General features: G+C 42.1%; 1 protein-coding gene across 6 annotated transcripts in view; it reads right to left on the reverse strand.

Moving 5' to 3' along the window:
- Positions 1-18,151, reverse strand: part of trim2a (tripartite motif containing 2a) — a 62,431-nt gene that overhangs the window by 20,525 nt on the left and 23,755 nt on the right. For 3 of the 6 annotated variants that reach the window (XM_014195575.2, XM_014195581.2, XM_014195573.2), the window contains exons 2-4: positions 4,148-4,329; positions 860-1,100; positions 134-285 (exon numbers count right to left, since the gene is read on the reverse strand). In XM_014195575.2, the coding sequence (XP_014051050.1) occupies positions 134-285; positions 860-1,100; positions 4,148-4,284 (530 nt within the window). In that variant the 5' untranslated portion in view covers positions 4,285-4,329. Of the gene's footprint in view, positions 1-133; positions 286-859; positions 1,101-4,142; positions 4,330-7,417; positions 7,687-18,151 lie in introns of those variants that run through there. The other 3 variants (XM_014195574.2, XM_014195580.2, XM_045716776.1) reach the window with 3 other exon arrangements.

An 18,151-nucleotide genomic window follows, 5' to 3' on the forward strand; every position in this document is an offset into this window, starting at 1 on the left:
TTGACTGTGTCTAGTGCAATTGGATGTCATAATTATTATTAAATGGTTATTTTCTGGTTGTAATTTGTTTATATGGATGTAAATATGTCATATAACGTCTTGGTGTCCCCCAGGGGTATGTATTGGCCCCTACCGGTTTTTGACGGCGTCAAGCTGTTCCTGCAGTGAGGCCTTGTGCTGATCGACCACATCTTTGAGGGGTACAGTGGGATGCTCGGCATGCTCGCCGCTCGTACAGTCCTGGCACATGGCTGTCTCACACGGTGGGCAGTAGAACTCCATCACCTAGGCAAGAGCAAAGCAAGAGTTTAAAAGGTCAAGGTGAAGGAATGGTATGAGAATCCGTTTTCTCCTTACCTTTTCCTTCCCTCTGACATGATTGCAAATGCATACTGTGCAGGTGTGCGAAAGCACTCCCCAAATATTCCCAGAATATATGAGGGCACAAAATACTGTAGATATTTACTAACCCTAATATTTATTTCCTCTTAACTATATTCAAAAAAACACCACACAAGTAATCTAAAATCCTTTTTTCCCCAAAACATCACACCCTTTTGTAAACCTCTGTATCAAGCATTGAAGCAAGTCATTATCCCCACTTCAGAGTTCAGTGCCAGTGTGGTAGTGCCCCCATGCCAGTAGCCCATAAAAATAAACCTGTTGCTATGGTGATGAGATAGAGAGAGAGTTGAATGTCACGGAATCTCCTGGTGAGATTCCTTGACCATCACTGTAATTTCAAGGTGACCTATCGGTAGAATAATTTACTAGAATAATAACGTTATATGGACATTGATGGATGGAAGTTATTATCTGTGTGTGTGTGAGAGAGAGTCTATCTGTCGTATTATCCTACATTTCCTACGTGGTTGGGGCAGGAGAGCGGTTGTCCCGTGGCCACAGAGCTGATGGTCTCCAACACGGCGTTCTCCTGGCTGCGGCTGTCGCTGGGGGGCCGCTGCAGCACATCCATCAGGTTGGTGATGAAGAAATTGCTCTGCAGCGCCGCCACGCCTTTCTCCGGCAGGATGGACGTCTGGCGGCACACGGGGCACGACAGCGTCAGGCTGTGGGCCGGGATGTAGTTCTGCAGGCACCTGGAGAGGAGAGAGGCGGGTAGAAGGGTGGAGTTAAATGTCAGATGTGGATATACTTACTAGTGTTTGTAGACTATTTCTATACCACCACAGCCCTAATAACGGTCATGACAGAAAACACAGGCTACATGCCTGCGTCCCAAATGGGCTGAGGTCAAAAGTAGTGGCCTAAATAGGGAAGAGGTTGACATTTGGGATGCAACAACAGACATGTGTATCGTACATCTATGTTATTATGACTCTCATCTAGTATGTTCTGCTTGAATCAGGAAAAAAACTGCTTTACAGGATCAAATCCGAAAAGGTTGTAGTATGCAGACATGGGGTTATTTCCACCATACACCAACAACACTGACTTATAATACCAGTGAGTGACTCTAGAACACATTGTATGAAGGGGTGGGATTCACAGTCACACACTGCCAAGCCTTAGATAGCATCCCGTAATACGTTTAGATACCTGATATTTGGCAGAAGAACAAAAGCCCAGAAAAAGGTCCCACAAAATATATATATACAGTCGTGGCCAAAAGTTTTGAGAATGACACAAATATTAATTTTCACAAAGTTCTTTAGATATTTTTGTCAGATGTTACTATGGAATACTGAAGTATAATTACAAGCATTTCATAAGTGTCAAAGGCTTTTATTGACAATAACATGAAGTTGATGCAAAGAGTCAATATTTGCAGTGTTGATCCTTCTTTTTCAAGACCTCTGCAATCCGCCCTGGCATGCTGTCAATTAACTTCTGGGCCACATCCTGACTGATGGCAGCCCATTCTTGCATAATCAATGCTTGGATTTTGTCAGAATTTATGGGTTTTTGTTTGTCCACCCGCCTCTTGAGGATTGACCACAAGTTCTCAATGAGATTAAGGTCTGGGGAGTTTCCTGGCCATGGACCCAAAAAATCAATGTTTTGTTCCCCAAGCCACATAGTTATCACTTTTGCCTTATGGCAAGGTGCTCTATCATGCTGGAAAAGGCATTGTTCGTCACCAAACTGTTCCTGGATGGTTGGGAGAAGTTGCTCTCGGAGGATGTGTTGGTACCATTCTTTATTCATGGCTGTGTTCTTAGGCAAAATTGTGAGTGAGCCCACTCCCTTGGCTGAGAAGCAACCCCACACATGAATGGTCTCAGGATGCTTTACTGTTGGCATGACACAGGACTGATGGTAGCGCTCACCTTGTATTCTCCGGACAAGGTTTTTTCCGGATGCCCCAAACAATCGGAAAGGGGATTCATCAGAGAAAATGACTTTACCCCAGTCCTCAGCAGTCCAATCTCTGTACCTTTTGCAGAATATCAGTCTGTCCCTGATGTTTTTCCTGGAGAGAAGTGGCTTCTTTGCTGCCCTTCTTGACACCAGGCCATCCTCCAAAAGGCTTTGCCTCACTGTTTGTGCAGATGCACTCACACCTGCCTGCTGCCATTCCTGAGCAAGCTCTGTACTGGTGGTGCCCCAATCCTGCAGCTGAATCAACTTTAGGAGACGGTCCTGGCGCTTGCTGGACTTTCTTGGGCGCCCTGAAGCATTCTTCACAACAATTGAACCGCTCTCCTTGAAGTTCTTGAGGATTCGATAAATGGTTGATTTAGGTGCAATCTTACTGGCAGCAATATCCTTGCCTGTGAAGCCCTTTTTGTGCAAAGCAATGATGACGGCACGTGTTTCTTTGCAGGTAACCATGTTTGACAGAGGAAGAACAATGATTCCAAGCACCACCCTCCTTTTGAAGCTTCCAGTCTGTTATTCGAAGTCAATCAGCATGACAGAGTGATCTCCAGCCTTGTCCTCGTCAACACTCACACCTGTGTTAACGAGAGAATCACTGACATGATGTCAGCTGGTCCCTTTTGTGGCAGGGCTGAAATGCAGTGGAATTTTTTGGGGGGGATTCAGTTCATTTGCATGGCAAAGAGGGATTTTGCAATTAATTGCAATTCATCTGATCACTCTTCATAACATTCTGGAGTATATGCAAATTGCCATCATACAAACTGAGGCAGCAGACTTTGTGAAAATGTATATTTGTGTCATTCTCCAAACTTTTGGCCACGACTTTACAGTATATATATATATATATATATATATATATATATATATATAAAAAAAACAACTTTAAATGGCCTATTGAATTGCTAGTTTGATTTCATTCTATCTAGTCATATACAATTTTCACAGAGACGCTGATTCATTTAATCACTGTTTAATTCACTGATTAATTAAGTTGTCCGATGGTCATGAAAGTCAACACAGAATTAAAATGGAAGAAAAACCTAACATGTCAATCAAGTTAATGTTTTCTGCCCCTCAAAAACAAATTGAATATTTATATTCAGCACACAGTCGCCTGCACCATACTGACTCCGAAATGAACAGAGAGAGACTAGACAGATGGAGAGAGGGACAGTGGGGAAAAAGAGGATGGGAGAGAAGACAGACAGAAGAAGGGTAGTTGAGAGACAGAAGACAGAGAGAAGGGAGAGAGACAATCAGAGACAAAGACAGAAGGAGAAAGAGACAACGATAGGGAGAGAAAACAAGCAAAAGATAGAGAACGAGCAAAAGAGAGCGAGAGCATCTTGGTACAACAGCATCATCAAGTCTAATTGAGTAATGTCACGCTCTAGATGCTATACAGAACAATGAGACAGGCAGAGACAGGCACTGAGCTCTCCCTTCTTCTCCCAGGGACAAAGACAGCTAGTCTAGGAGGGTGACATGGACAGACCAAATGTAGTCACAGAAAAGACAGACATTTTGTGAAGCTACAGTTTTTAGTTACTATATTCAGCTAAGTACCCTATCCATGACAAAAGGAAAGACACTTTATACATATTTGGTTAGGTCATCTTTAATCCAAGGATGTGTGATGAGCAAGCATCACTTTCTATCACCCTTAATTGGCAGAATATTCACACGTTTGCCAACCGATAAATCACACTCTCGAAGACAATGAAGCTCACGCACTCTCCCAAACTGGACATATAGAACAAAAATGAGACAGGCAGCGCGTGCGCTCGCGCACACACCTCACCTCTCACAGAAGGTATGGAGGCAGGGTAGCACTTTGGGGTTGTCGTAGCGGTCCAGGCATATGCTGCAGATCAGGAACTGCTTGTCGATCTGTCGCACCACAGGGCTGGGGATGCTACTGGAGCCTTCACTGGCCATCCTAATACTCTGTCATAAAGTTCCCTTTTCCTCTCACCCTGCACCCTAGAGAGAGACAGAGAGAGGGGGGTTAGAGGGGATCACACACATACGCACGGATGCCCATGTTAAGACTTCGACATAGAGGGAAGTGGGTTTTGGAGGTATGCCCACACACACATACAGAAGTGTCCAAAATGTTGTTCGCATTTCCAACCAGTACGCATGTGTGCGCGCACACACACACACACACCCACACACACACACACACACACACACACACACACACACACACACAAAGAGATCAAAAGGCAAATTCACAGATACACAAATCAGCTGGAAAGAGAGACAAAGGTAAAAGGAGGAGACACACGTCAGCTGCTTGCTTCCTCCCATCCTGCCCCTCACCGAGACAGGAAATGCCAAACACACAAACACACAAATCACACAAATCACAGTTCTGTCACAGAAACAACAAAACATCTCAACATAGTCCACATATCAGTATGTATATGAACAGCAGAGGGTCCAAGTATTAATGTATGATCTTAAATAATATGATCTTAAATAATATTTCCCACAAAGCTAAGGACATAACCATCACACACAATGGCATTATGATATTGTACTGCTTAGTAGTAGTCATCAACAAGTCTATGAAATAAAATAACCCTCAAAGAACATGGAATAAGACCTAAGAAGTTAACTGCTCACTCAATGACTTACATAAAACAAAAGCATACAGATTGACAACTACGACCATCCAAAAGAAATTAGCCTTTTGGCATTTTGGCTAAATCACAGTCATTTCAAATCAGACACAGATGCTGTGGCTTTGGCTGCTTGGGGAACAGATCTGATCCCCAGGGGCTGGTCCCAGACCCGTTTGTGCCACCTTGCCAACATTTGGCATTGCCATGCCAAAAGCACCAACAGATTTGGGACCAGGCGAACATGACCCATGGCTGGTAGGGGGGAAAAAGACAGGTAGGAGGTCAATCTCAGGCCATGGCACCAGCTGAATAGCAACAGTAGAGCCAACAACTGGGGACCAAGCAATTCTGGCTATGGATACTAGCCACAGAAGAGTAGAACGTCCCCGAAAAATAAGGAGAGAAAGAAAAATATATCCACTGTGGTTTTGGGGCCTTGGCCCTTGTCAGTACCCCTCAAAGAAGAAACTTTCCAGGAGCCCCAGGCCTAGGCTGGCCATCTGGTATCCCTACCCAGGATCAATAACTCAATTTGGGGCTTGGATGATCTCAAAATAGATTTTTTGCTATGGCTTCAGTGCCATGCTAGGTGGATGTTTCCAGAAAAAGCACTGAGTTATGAATATTTGATAACAAAGTGAAAGCAAAGCATGTACAGTAGAAGCTTAGTGATGCCACTGAGGATAGAGTTGAGTGCTGAGCCATAGGAAAAGTAAAGTACAATATACTGTTCAATACAAGCAGGCCTCAGATTCAAGAGATTGTACTGAGTACTGTACTGTGCTCTACTCACTGTACTGTGCTATCCAATCTTGTGAAACGTGTCTATGATAGGTTAAAATTTGGTCCAGTCCGGTCCATCAACATCAAGGCCAGGGTGGACTCAGTGTGAGCACAGCATGTGTGTCAGCTAGCTAGCTGTCTCAGGTTGTATTTAGGACAGGCAAAGAAACAGGACGCCCTGAGGGAGACTCTCCCTCCCTCGCTGATATCTTGTACAGTATGTGCCAGAAAATAGCTTGACAGGAAAAAAGAAAACCGTTGTCATGGCTACCGGGATGGAGAAGAGGTCAGCCCCTTCACGTGGTTTAACCCTTTCCATATAGTTTGCTTAAATCTTAAATGCTGACTACTCGACAGTACACAGCAGAAGTCAAGTCCTTCATAGTGTCTGTCGCTACCTTATCTAAGCTACAATATTTACATAACTTTGGTTGTGCGGCCCTTGAAGCTTAGTGGGTTAGCCAAACGGTGGATTGAGATAAAAAAAAAAAAAAGCTAGATTTATCTGGAAAGCTTTGGTATTACGTCATTACACAGCCCTTTTCACTTCATTGGTCAACTATGGGTTAACTCTCCACATGTGGGGACTCGGGACCTTAAAGAGGATGACAATATGGTTCATGGTGTATTGAGATAACCCCGAAGATTTATGACACCATAACACTCAATAAACAAAGAAAGAGATTCGCACACTCTCAATGAAATGCTTCCAACAATTGAATGGGTAAACCTAGTAACCAATGTTTCGGCAACGCCGTGCCTTCTTCAGGGTTACATAACGAATGAACCAGGTTATGTAGGAATATTTTTGGGGTGTGCGTCAGCTTTCTTTAATCATAACACTCAATATCTCAAGGGAATGTAATAAAACACAGTATACTGTTGATCCCAATTTTCACATTGAAAAATCAACCGGTACATGCAAACACAAACCCAGCACAACGAACGCTTTGTCAATCAAATAAATGATTTGATGAACCACAATCCCTGACTTATCAATTCCATTCAACATCGCTGCATAGCTAGGTGGATTTGCAGTGCATGAAAGATGATTATGAAACTGTTCCACAAATACTTCTTTCAGACACAACAACAGACACAACGAAGACAACACCAAAACACAGAACACATACAAAACTCCTGTCATCTCACAAAGGGAGGTCTCGCCGTTACATAATCTTTATGTAAGGCAGCTTGAAATGCAGCTAAATAAATCCTGCTTGATTAATCCATCAATATGCTTCTAGCAGAGTGTCTAGGCAACAGATGACTGATGACAAAAGGTAGATTTCTTTTAAAGATGTCAAAGTATCTAGACCAATCGGAGAAGCCGAGTGCAACTTACATGAGAAAACGTAGATAGATATCTGTAGATATCAGCATTAACAATGACCCTATTTGAAAATGCCCAATACCAATCAATCAAATCAAATCAATAAACAAAACCACAAATCCATTACTCCAGCATATACAGTGCATCGCCCGAATGTGATGATACTGCTAAGACACTATATAAATCACTCTAAAATCCCTATCCCAAACACTCAGTCACAACAATCAACAGGCGTCACCACTAAGCCGATATAGTAAGTGACACTGTCACCCACCCAGAGCTACCCGTGCCAACATAAGACTGTGCCACCGTGCCATCTACCCACCGCGTTCTGTAGGAGCCCTACCATCGCCGAGTCATCCTCGGCTTAAAACGCAGCGCATGCTTCTGCCCTCTAAAGACAGTCCTGTCCAGGGAGCAAAGAAATTATGAGCTGCTTAAAGAGCTGCTAAGCTTGAAAAGAGATGACGGCACATATCAAGAGCAGAGAGTTAGAGTGAGAGAGGAGGATTAATTGCGAGAGCCAACAGTGTAGACCTATGTCTGGACTCGTAGCCAATCAATCTCTTACATCTCTTCCCCTCTCCCTCCCTCCCTCCTTCTGTCGCTTTCCTCCCTCCCTCTTACTGTCGCTTTTCCTTTTTCCCCATCACCCTCTTTCTGTCTCCCTCTCTCTCCCCTCTGTTTTCCACTCACCCTATATATCCCTCCCTCTCCCCATCCCTACCTCCCTCCCACCCTCCCGCTCTCTCAAGTTAATGCTGGCTCACTGCAGAAGAGCTGGCAAAGGATCCTGGGAAAGGGATGCAGCAGCGTCAGTAAGGAGCAGGGAGCGGATTGGCTGGCATCTTGAAGAGTGACCAATGAGACAGGGAACAGCCGGCGTGGGTCAGCTCAGCAACCAATGAGGCAGAAGCTAACAGGATCAAAGGGAGCAGCAGTGTGCGTGTGTGTATACCCATATTGCTGACTCACTGCACAGGCGGAGAGAGAGAGACAGGGAGATGGAGATAAAGGTAGGGGAAAAGAAAGGGGGGAGCAGGGAAGAGTGAAACATTGATTAGGGCATGGGAAAGCCAGGAAGATATTAAAGAAGAGGAAAATATATAGAAGGATAGAGAGAGACTACAGAGAGTGAACAAGACTAGAGCAATGTTCCCCAAACTCGGTCCCGGGGAACCCCTGGGGTGCACTTTTGTTTTTTGCACCAGACGGCTGATTCAAATAACCAACAAATTATTAAGCTTTGAATCAGCTGTGTAATGCTAGGGCAAAAACCAAAACCTGCACCCCTTGAGGTCCTGAGGACCGAGTTTGGGAAACACTGGATGAGCGAGAGAGAAGCAGTGTGCTGCCAGTCGGCCTAGATCAAAAAGGCAGCCTCAATGGCACAGGCATGCACACACACAAATACAGACACACACAAAAATAAATAAACACACACACAGACAGTGAGTCGCAGACACACACACACACACACACACACACACGCAAATGTCGAGTCTAAACAGCGACAGCTGGGAATTGAGGTCAACAGCAACTCGGTAGGTAGTACGAGCATTAGAAATGACAAGACACTTCATCTGATCACAAACTAACTAAGATATGGCAAAGCTGCTGGCTTCTGTCTAGATAACATAGCCTATAACATTTTACAGTTTAGAATGACAAAATATTGTGAGGGCATCCAGAAACATGACAGTATTCAAATGTGACAAAAATAACGTAGTCTTTATTCTCAATTCAAGCCTTCTGCGTAGACTTGGGCTGCATCCCAAATGGCATCCTACTCTTTATTATAGTCCCTAAGGTCCCTGTTCAAAAGGAGTGCACTATATAGAGAATAGGATGCCATTTGGGACACAGCTGGGTCGTGATACCACCCTCTCTGCTCTTGCGTAATGAAACGGCAGGTTTCATCTCACTCCCACTGTCACCTCATTGAGCAGGTCCATAAGTACTATGATTAAAAAGGAAAGTGGAATTCCACTAGCCTGGTCCTTGTCATACCAAGGAGTGGCATGATGGAACAAACAGACTGGTACTCAGGCTAGAATTTCCCTCTTAGCTGGAGTTCAGATAGCATGAAACCGATAGGGAGATAAAACGGAGACACAGGACGAAGGGTGTAGATCGGGATTGAAGCCTGGTCTCCAGTGAGGAGGCATGTACTAGCCAGGAGTGTTACCCACTTGACCACAGCTCTGGACAGTACTGCATGATTACCAGGATGCTTGGGAGGCTAGTAGACATCTAGAGAAATTACAATCAGGTCACGTGGGCCTATGTGTGATGGATGGATGGATGGACAGAGAGACTGGAAAGGCTTTTATAGAAGTGAATTGCGTGAGCTGTACCAATAAGGGCAACTGTACAATTGCACAAGCATATATCCAATTCATTGCCTGCAACATTTCAAGTTGAGATGCATCACAACAAGAAAGTCTCTTTTCCAAGAAGTGCAGACAGAAGACTGAACTAATGTTTTGTCCAAACCATTATGCACATGCTACACATTCTTATACCTTAATGCCTCCCAAAAACAGAGCATACGCAAAGCCAAAATAGGGTTGAAAGAAAACAATCCACTAAACAAGACTGTATTCAACGAAAGGTTTCTCCTCTTTTATTGGGTCTGAATCAGAACTCACTCGACCAAACTTGACCCATAGCCACAGGCTCATAGCCTAGCATACTGATGGCGAGTGTTCCAATCCAGGGCTTTACACACAAAAGCTCAGTCCCAAATGGTAACCTACTCCCTATATAGTGCAGTGCACTACTTTTGACCAGGGCCCATAGGGCTCTGGTCAAAAGCAGTGCACTATACAGGGAATAGGGTGTCATTTGGGCCGCACACATTATCTGGCTTTCAAAGGAGTTCTTGCTGCTAATACTATACAACTCAGAATGAAGAGTCATCAACACATTAGTAACCGCGCCAAAATGTGCATGTGGAATGCCAAGAACGTGCACTGCAAAATAATGATGTTTTTCTGCAAGGATTTTTAGGATAGCTTGATATTGTCAATTCCATGGTAATGGAATTGCGTTGAGTCTCAGATTTTTCACATAAAATGTAAACCAAAGAAAACCATTGATTGCAAAGTTTAACAAACCATACAACTCTATGCACAAGGACGATTTTTAACAATTTACACTGAACATTTTACAAAAACACATTTACTGGAGGAACTGTGCAGAGGCAAAGTTTGGTAAGAGAATTTTGGTCAAATGTCCTTGAGTCCATGTTAAAAATATCTAAATGTTTTAAATATGTTTAAATATCTGCTCCGAATTAAGATTCAGCGATGTCGGCAGAAAGAATGGGATGTTAGCTATAACATGACACAATGACTTTGAAAAAAATCTCTTTTGGTTATTGAACTATATTAAATGTGGATTTACACCCTGTAATGGAAATGCGGTAACAGAATTTCATCAAGGTTCCCTGATCTGTTTTACACAGAAATCCATAATTGTGGATATTAATGTAATTATCTTCATGGTGATGTATCCTAAATAGGTACACAAAAGGTATAAATATGGAATATCCTCCTTTGCATATTTGAGTATTATTTTTAACACTGGCTATTATTTTAATGAGCTCTCCGGTTGGTCCGGATCAAGTATAAATCAATCATAGACATCTATGTTTCACAAGTTTAGACATCAAAGTACAGCACAGTAGAGCACAGTAGAGTCCAATACAGCACATTAATGTACTTAACTCGTGTGCTCTACTGTGTACTGTACTCCACAGTTCAGTACTATACTTTTCTTTCCTGTACTATACTGTGCTTTACTGTGCTGTCCCAACTTGTGAACCCAACTGTGGTTTGTGACTATTATAATTTCCCATTGTAGCCAATTCAATTGCAGAAATTCTGTTACTGATTTTTGGGAAATTCCATTTGGAGTTTTAAATCACTTAATAATTCATAAACAAAATTGATAACAGTAAAAACACTAACTAATTGATAGGTTTACCTTTACTTGTTACTTCTGTGAACTTGTATTATCCTCCCTCCTCATGAGGGAAAGAAAATAGAAAATATCTTAAAGATATGTGGGTTTTTGGTGACGGAAATGAGGCACAAAGAAATGTTTCTTAAATGTACAGAAGGCAGAAAAATGTATCCAAAACAAAATATAAAAAAGTGTTGATATTAGTTGACAAGGGTTTTTACCTCAAAATTGTGTTTTGATGTATTTCTGATACAGGTTTTCTAAGACCCCTTTTCCATCTGTTTGACCAGAAGTCAAAAGCCTTTGCTTATTCCTAAAAAAATATATAATAAAATAAATGGTTGAAATATCTATATATGCCTTAATTTTTCTAAAATATAGACACCCAACAGCAAGATTTAACTTAGGGTCTTTTGTTTAGACATGTAACGTTAACATTAGCTAGCTAAACAATGAACTATAAACCCAATCCATAGAGTACTACCAATACAAACCGATTGTCATAGCTAGCTAAAGTTAACCAAATAGGTTCAATGTTAGCTAGCAAGCCAGCCATCAAACTTCAGCTAGCTAGCTAACAGCAAGCTTTAACCTCCAATGAAAACAGCTTTCTGACAAAATGAGAAAAGTATAATATCTGAAACTGTAGCCAGTCTCTTACCCGTATACATGGATGAAAGCTTCACGGCAGACTGCAAACCCTTTCATTAAATAAGACGTCCTGTGTCGTTTCCGTTTAGTTTGCACAGCCTGCTTGGCTCGTTGTGTCAAGTCACTCTGGTTCACACTGACCGTGTGCAATGCCATAAGAATCATCAGATCTTTCCCCCTATCTGTCCAGGATGCCATGGTTGCCTTTCGTTTGAAGATGTAATCCGGAAACAGGTGTTTTTTACAACAGCCTTCTGTGTTCTCTTTTTGACTCCTTGTGCATTTGCAATCAAATGCCAGAATTCTATTAATCTCCTTATCATACTTTGCTTCTACTAGACATTCCACTGATTTCAAAACTCGGTCAACTTCTTCCGTGACAACACTGTTGATCGCCGTTTCTTCCCCATCACTGTCATCAGAAGACTCTACACTGTCTTCTTCAATGAAAATGTTTTTACCTAAATCAGGGATTTCCTCATCGTCTGATTCATTTTCAGAGTTAGAGAGAGTCAGCATGGCACGATTGTCCTCCAGAAAGTAGTCCATCACAACTTTTCCCCACTGACCTTTGTCGATAGCGCCTGATAAATTCAGGGCAGCAATGTTACTGAGAGCAGTAGCAACATATTTGCAGTTCTCCATGGCTAACGCTATATCGTTTGAAAAAACTACAGTAGAAAGGATTATCTACGCATTATGAGCATCTCATTTTATAGACACAAGATGCTACCTTGCAGACCAATCTGAAACTCATCTCTCGGCATGTCCAGCCCACTCATCATCTCAGCCATTCATGGCTAGCTAACCTTTTCTTTGGCTAAACCAACTAGGCTCGCAATTTAACAACTTTATTCATATTTACAGATGGCATAAAAGTTTGTTATTAAGGCACATGAAAGCTCATATTGGAGAAGGCATCTCTACCAAAAAATGCATTTTGATAAAAACAAATGTTTTAAATTCAAAACGGCTCACCTATGAAGTCGTGACTTGCGACATACACCTAGTTTGCTGATACGGGTCACAATTTGACATGCTCCTATGAACTTCACGTTGGTGCTGTGCTCATGCCATGTTTTACATGGAAATTACCATATCTAGTTTGAGCCTTGTTTGACTTCCAAACCAGATAAAAAGAAAGAGATGTCACTACAGTAATTCATTTTAAAAAGGTGGATACACCCCAAGGTTGCCTCTCAAAATGGCACCCTATTCTGTATATAGAGCACTACTTTTGACCAGGGCCCATAAGGTGCCATTTGGGATGCAAAATAAAACAATGACCAAACCAACAAAGCTGATGAAACGACAGTTAAACAAATATATTATTGGTGCAATTTAATCACAGGAGGCAAAGCATAACAAGCGTGAACAGCTCTATCGTTTATAATAATTACCATAATTAGTGGAAAATTAAATGTAGTGTGTAATTTATCAGACCACTGATTCAGAATTTCACACTACACGAATCAAATCACAATGACTCTTACCGAGGGGGAAAGAACACAGAGCAGATGAGAAGATTTCAATAATAACTTATTAGCAGCATGAAAGTAAATCTAATCAAGAGAATATGGCCAGTTAGTCTATCAGCAAACAACATTTTAGTCAATAGCAGAAGGGCTTATGGATATACGTTTTCATTGTCAGTGCAATCAAATTGTGTCATTGGTCTGTGTGCATCTGCTAGGAGATAGGGCTGCTAGGAAATAAACTAGTTCTGTGTAACCACAACAGAGTGAGGAGAACTAGAGACTACAGAGAGATCACAGACTAGATACTAGTCCCTTACTGAGAATTTTTAAAAACTTATCAGAGGGGTTGTGGAGGAGGAGGTGAGGACGCTGGAAAGGGGATGTAGGAGGATTGGCTTGGATATAACAGGAACAGGGACGGTAATTCCAAATCATTACGTTTGCGTACATGTGCATCCATGCTTGTGCACCCACACCACCCAGTCAGTCCATTTCACCATTCCAGCTGTGAGCTCTGTCTGTCTGTGTGTGTGTGTGTGTGTGTGTGTGTGTGTGTGTGTGTGTGTGTGTGTGTGTGTGTGTGTGTGTGTGTGTGTGTGTGTGTGTGTGTGTGTATGTATGCATCTTTAAAATGTGTCCACCCTCTCCTCTTCCAGACGCCAGATTGAGGATTACTTCCCCCCCATTCAGAGGGAGGTCTGCATGACTGTTGGCATCTGTAGACACCCCCATCCCACCACCCCCCTGGACACAAAGACACTGGAACACTCAATAAAAAAAGAAAACTGGTGTTTTTGCCTTTCAGAGCAAGGTTATGTGGTACAGTAGGCTTATGCCAACTCTCAACCTCTCAAATTTAACACACCTGGTTCAGTTACATTACTTATACTGCAAATATAGGCCAAAACCCTGTTTGAATAGTTTATAAAGTCTTCATTTTTTCCTTCCTTCAAATAATATCAGATCTGACATGACTGGAAAAATGTGAAAGCCGCTTACTAGAAACTCCAGTTTCAATCTATCCAATCTTGTTTCACCTATTTTTTACAGTCTATGTGTTTGACCCACAATACGTAAGGGAAGAGAAGAAGAAGTATTGGGCCACAGCCCAAACTCTAAAATCTAATTCTCATATTCATCAATAATATATACCACTCACCAGTCGCAATGGAAAGCAGTTTCGGTGTGCAGCCCTGTCTCGCCTCTCTAAGTTTTGGCCAATAATGTCAATACTCCGCTCAGCTCTGCTACCCTTTCCATCCCACAGCTCTTTCCAGAGCACTGACCTCAGCTGTTTCCCCCTACGCTCCCTATCTCTCTCCATCTCTCTCTGGGAACAACACAAACTGCCTTGTCACGCCATCACAACGGTGACGCCGGCCAAATTTTCTAAACGTAAACCAGAGCGTGAGAGGGACACAAACACGCAGTCACACACACACACACACACACACACACACACACACACACACACACACACACACACACACACACGCGACTAAAAGGGACACAACAGGTTAGAGCAGGGGGCCCAACGCTCCATAATGAAATCACTAGTAGCATTAGCAGCATGCTAACACGTCAGCTAACTGCCTGAGACTGTAGACAGACACAGGGCTTGTTTTCAGTGGGTGGAGGGATTATTTTCAGAACTGTAGAGAGTGTGTGTTAGAAGAGGCCCAGTGTTCCAAATGGGAATCCTAAACAGGTTTTTAATGCTTAGGTTTATTAGCCGTGCCAAATTCCGAACACACACACAAACACGCATGCAGGCACAAACAAACACGCATGCACAGAACACGCACATACACTTCACCTGGCTGGGATACATATTATCAATGGCTAGACTGGCCACACAAACAAGGAACATAAATGCTGTGCACTTTGTTACCGAGCAACGACCGGAGCAACCCGCATGGTAAAAGGGCTTTGAAATCACCATAATAACAAAGGACATTGTGGACTTAATGACTGACATTAAAGTCCTCCCATAATACGGTGTGCATCCCAAATGGCATCCTATTCCCTATATAGTGCAATACTTTTAACCAGGGCCCATAGGGTCAAAAGTAATGCCACCATAGGAAATAGGGTGCCATTTGTGACGCCGTTTTAGTGTGGGATGAAATAACAGCAATTTCTGTGAGTATTCATTTGATTTAAGATGAGACTTCGTTAACTGGGGAATACAAGTCTTGTTCAATGGAAGGCAACAAAGCTAAATTATAGCATTGGTCTAAAATTAAACGGACAATGAAAATGACAACAGTCCATGAAGACTACATCAATCCTGAAACATCGGCACTGCTGTAGATCAACAACTAGCACAAAGCACTTATCATTCAGATGAATTGGGCAGTATACAAAATTAGAAATGCCCTATCATTGAAAGAAGACCACTTATCAGAGCAATGAGAGCATACAAATCTAACCAACATAGCAGGTATTTTCCTTCAATTATTCTAGCCAGTTTGCATTTAGGCAGTTTGTGATGCAGACATCAAAGATACAATCTGATTGAGGCATCTACCACTATTATCAGTGACTATAGAATCCATAGTGCTGAATACCATACAGTTGAAGTCAGAAGTTTACATACACCTTAGCCAAATACATTTAAACTCAGTATTTCACAATTCCTGACATTTAATCCTGTCTTAGGTCAGTTAGGATCATAACTTTATTTTAAGAATGTGAAATGTCAGAATAATAGTAGAGAGAATTATTTATTTCAGCTTTTATTTCTTTCATCACATTCCCAGTGGGTCAGAAGTTTACATACACTCAATTAGTATTTGGTAGCATTGCCTTGAAATTGTTTAACTTGGGTCAAACGTTTTGGATAGATTTCCACAAGCTTCCCACAATAAGTTGGGTGAATTTTGGCCCATCCCTCCTGACAGAGCTGGTGTAACTGAGTCAGGTTTGTAGGCCTCCTTGCTCGTACACGCTTTTTCAGTTCTGCCCACACATTTTCTATAGGATTGAGGTCAGGGCTTTGTGATAGCCACTCCAATACCTTGACTTTGTTGTCCTTAAGCCATTTTTCCACAACTTTGGAAGTATGCTTGGATCATTGTCCACCTGGAAGACCCATTTGCGACCTAGTTTTAACTTCCTGACTGATGTCTTGAGATGTTGCTTCAATATATCCTCATAATTTTCCTCCCTCATGATGCCATCTATTTTGTGAAGTGCATCAGTCCCACCTGCAGCAAAGCACCCCCACAACCACATGATGCTGCCACCCCAGTGCTTCACGATTGGGATGGTGTTCTTCAGCTTGCAATCCTCCTCCTTTTTCCCCCAAACATACTGATGATCATTATGGCCAAACAGTTTGATTTTTGTTTCATCAGACCAGAGGACATTTCTCCAAAAAGTACGATCTTTGTCCCCATGTGCAGTTGCAAACCATAGTCCGGCTTTTTTTATGGCGGTTTTGGAGTAGTGGCTTCTTTCTTGCTGAGCGGCCTTTCAGGTTATGTCGATGTAGGACTCGTTTTACTGTGGATATAGATGCTTTTGTACCTGTTTCCTCCAGCATCTTCACAAGGTCCTTTGCTGTTGTTCTGGGATTGATTTGCATTTTTCACACCTAAGTATATTCATCTCCGCTCAGGAAGGAGCGGCATGATGGCTGCGTGGTCCCATGGTGTTTATACTTGCGTACTATTGTTTGTACAGATGACCATGGTACCTTCAGGCATTTGGAAATTGGTCACAAGAATGAACCAGACTTGTGGAGGTCTACAATTTTATTCTGAGGTCTTGGCTGATTTCTTTTGATTTTCCCATGATGTCAAGCAAAGAGGCAGTGAGTTTGAAGGTAGGCCTTGAAATACATCCACAGGTACACCTCCAATTGACTCAAATGATGTCAATTAGCCTATCAGAAGCTTCTAAAGCCATGACATCATTTTCTGCAATTTTCCAAGCTGTTTAAAGGCACAGTCAACTTAGTGTATGTAAACTTCTGATCCACTGGAATTGTAATACAGTGAATTATAAGAGAAATAATCTGTCTGTAAACAATTGTTGGAAAAATGACTTTTGTCATGCACAAAGTAGATGTCCTAACCAACTTGCCAAAACTATAGTTTGTTAACAAGAAATTTGAGGAGTGGTTGAAAAACTAGTTTTAATGACTCCAACCTAAGTGTATGTAAACTTCCGACTTCAACTGTACGTAATTAATCCATAAAGGGGCAATCTGCAGTTGCTACATACATTTTCTATTTATTTATAATGATATGTACCGATTGATTCTTGAAGAATACAACTTAATATATACAGTGCCTTTGGAAAGTATGCAGACCCCTTGACTTTTTCCACATTTTGTTACGTTAGAGCCTTACATGCTGACCAGACCGGACACGTCGCGTGCATGAGCGTTGCAAAATAAATGTTGAAATCCATGTTATTCAGATATTGCACCCACACTGCTAGTGCACGCCAACGAGCGTCTGCGTTGCCAAGGGCTAAAATAGAAGTAATTCCTATTTCTGACGCAGATCGTGCTGCAAGTCCTGCCTCTCCCATCTCCTCATTGGTTTATAGATGGAGGTTGAAAGACAAACTGTTTTTCCGGTTGTCGTGTAAATACAATGAAAGTTTAGATGCCAATCACCATATAAGTTCAAAGATGAAAAAGCCTGGGAGAAGAGATGACTAGAAACGATTCGGTTGACCATTTTATGTGTGGATTAATTGTCGGAGTAGAGGACCTTGTGAATTTCAGGTAAAATAACAACTCAATGTTTATATCCCAGGACAAATTAGCTAGCAACAGCAAGCTAGCTAAATAGGACAAATTAGCTAGCAAGTGCAAGATAACTAGCTAAATTGCCATACATGTTTAATGCTTTTCAACCTGTCCCCAAATGAATGTCATGGGTTCAGAGTTTGTTTTGATATTTTAACCTGCGTGTCGTGAACGCGTTTGGTGTACGGGAATAAAA

This window comes from Salmo salar, chromosome ssa04 (genome assembly GCF_905237065.1).
Source record: "Salmo salar chromosome ssa04, Ssal_v3.1, whole genome shotgun sequence".
In the NCBI taxonomy this organism is placed as follows: Eukaryota; Metazoa; Chordata; class Actinopteri; order Salmoniformes; family Salmonidae; genus Salmo; species Salmo salar.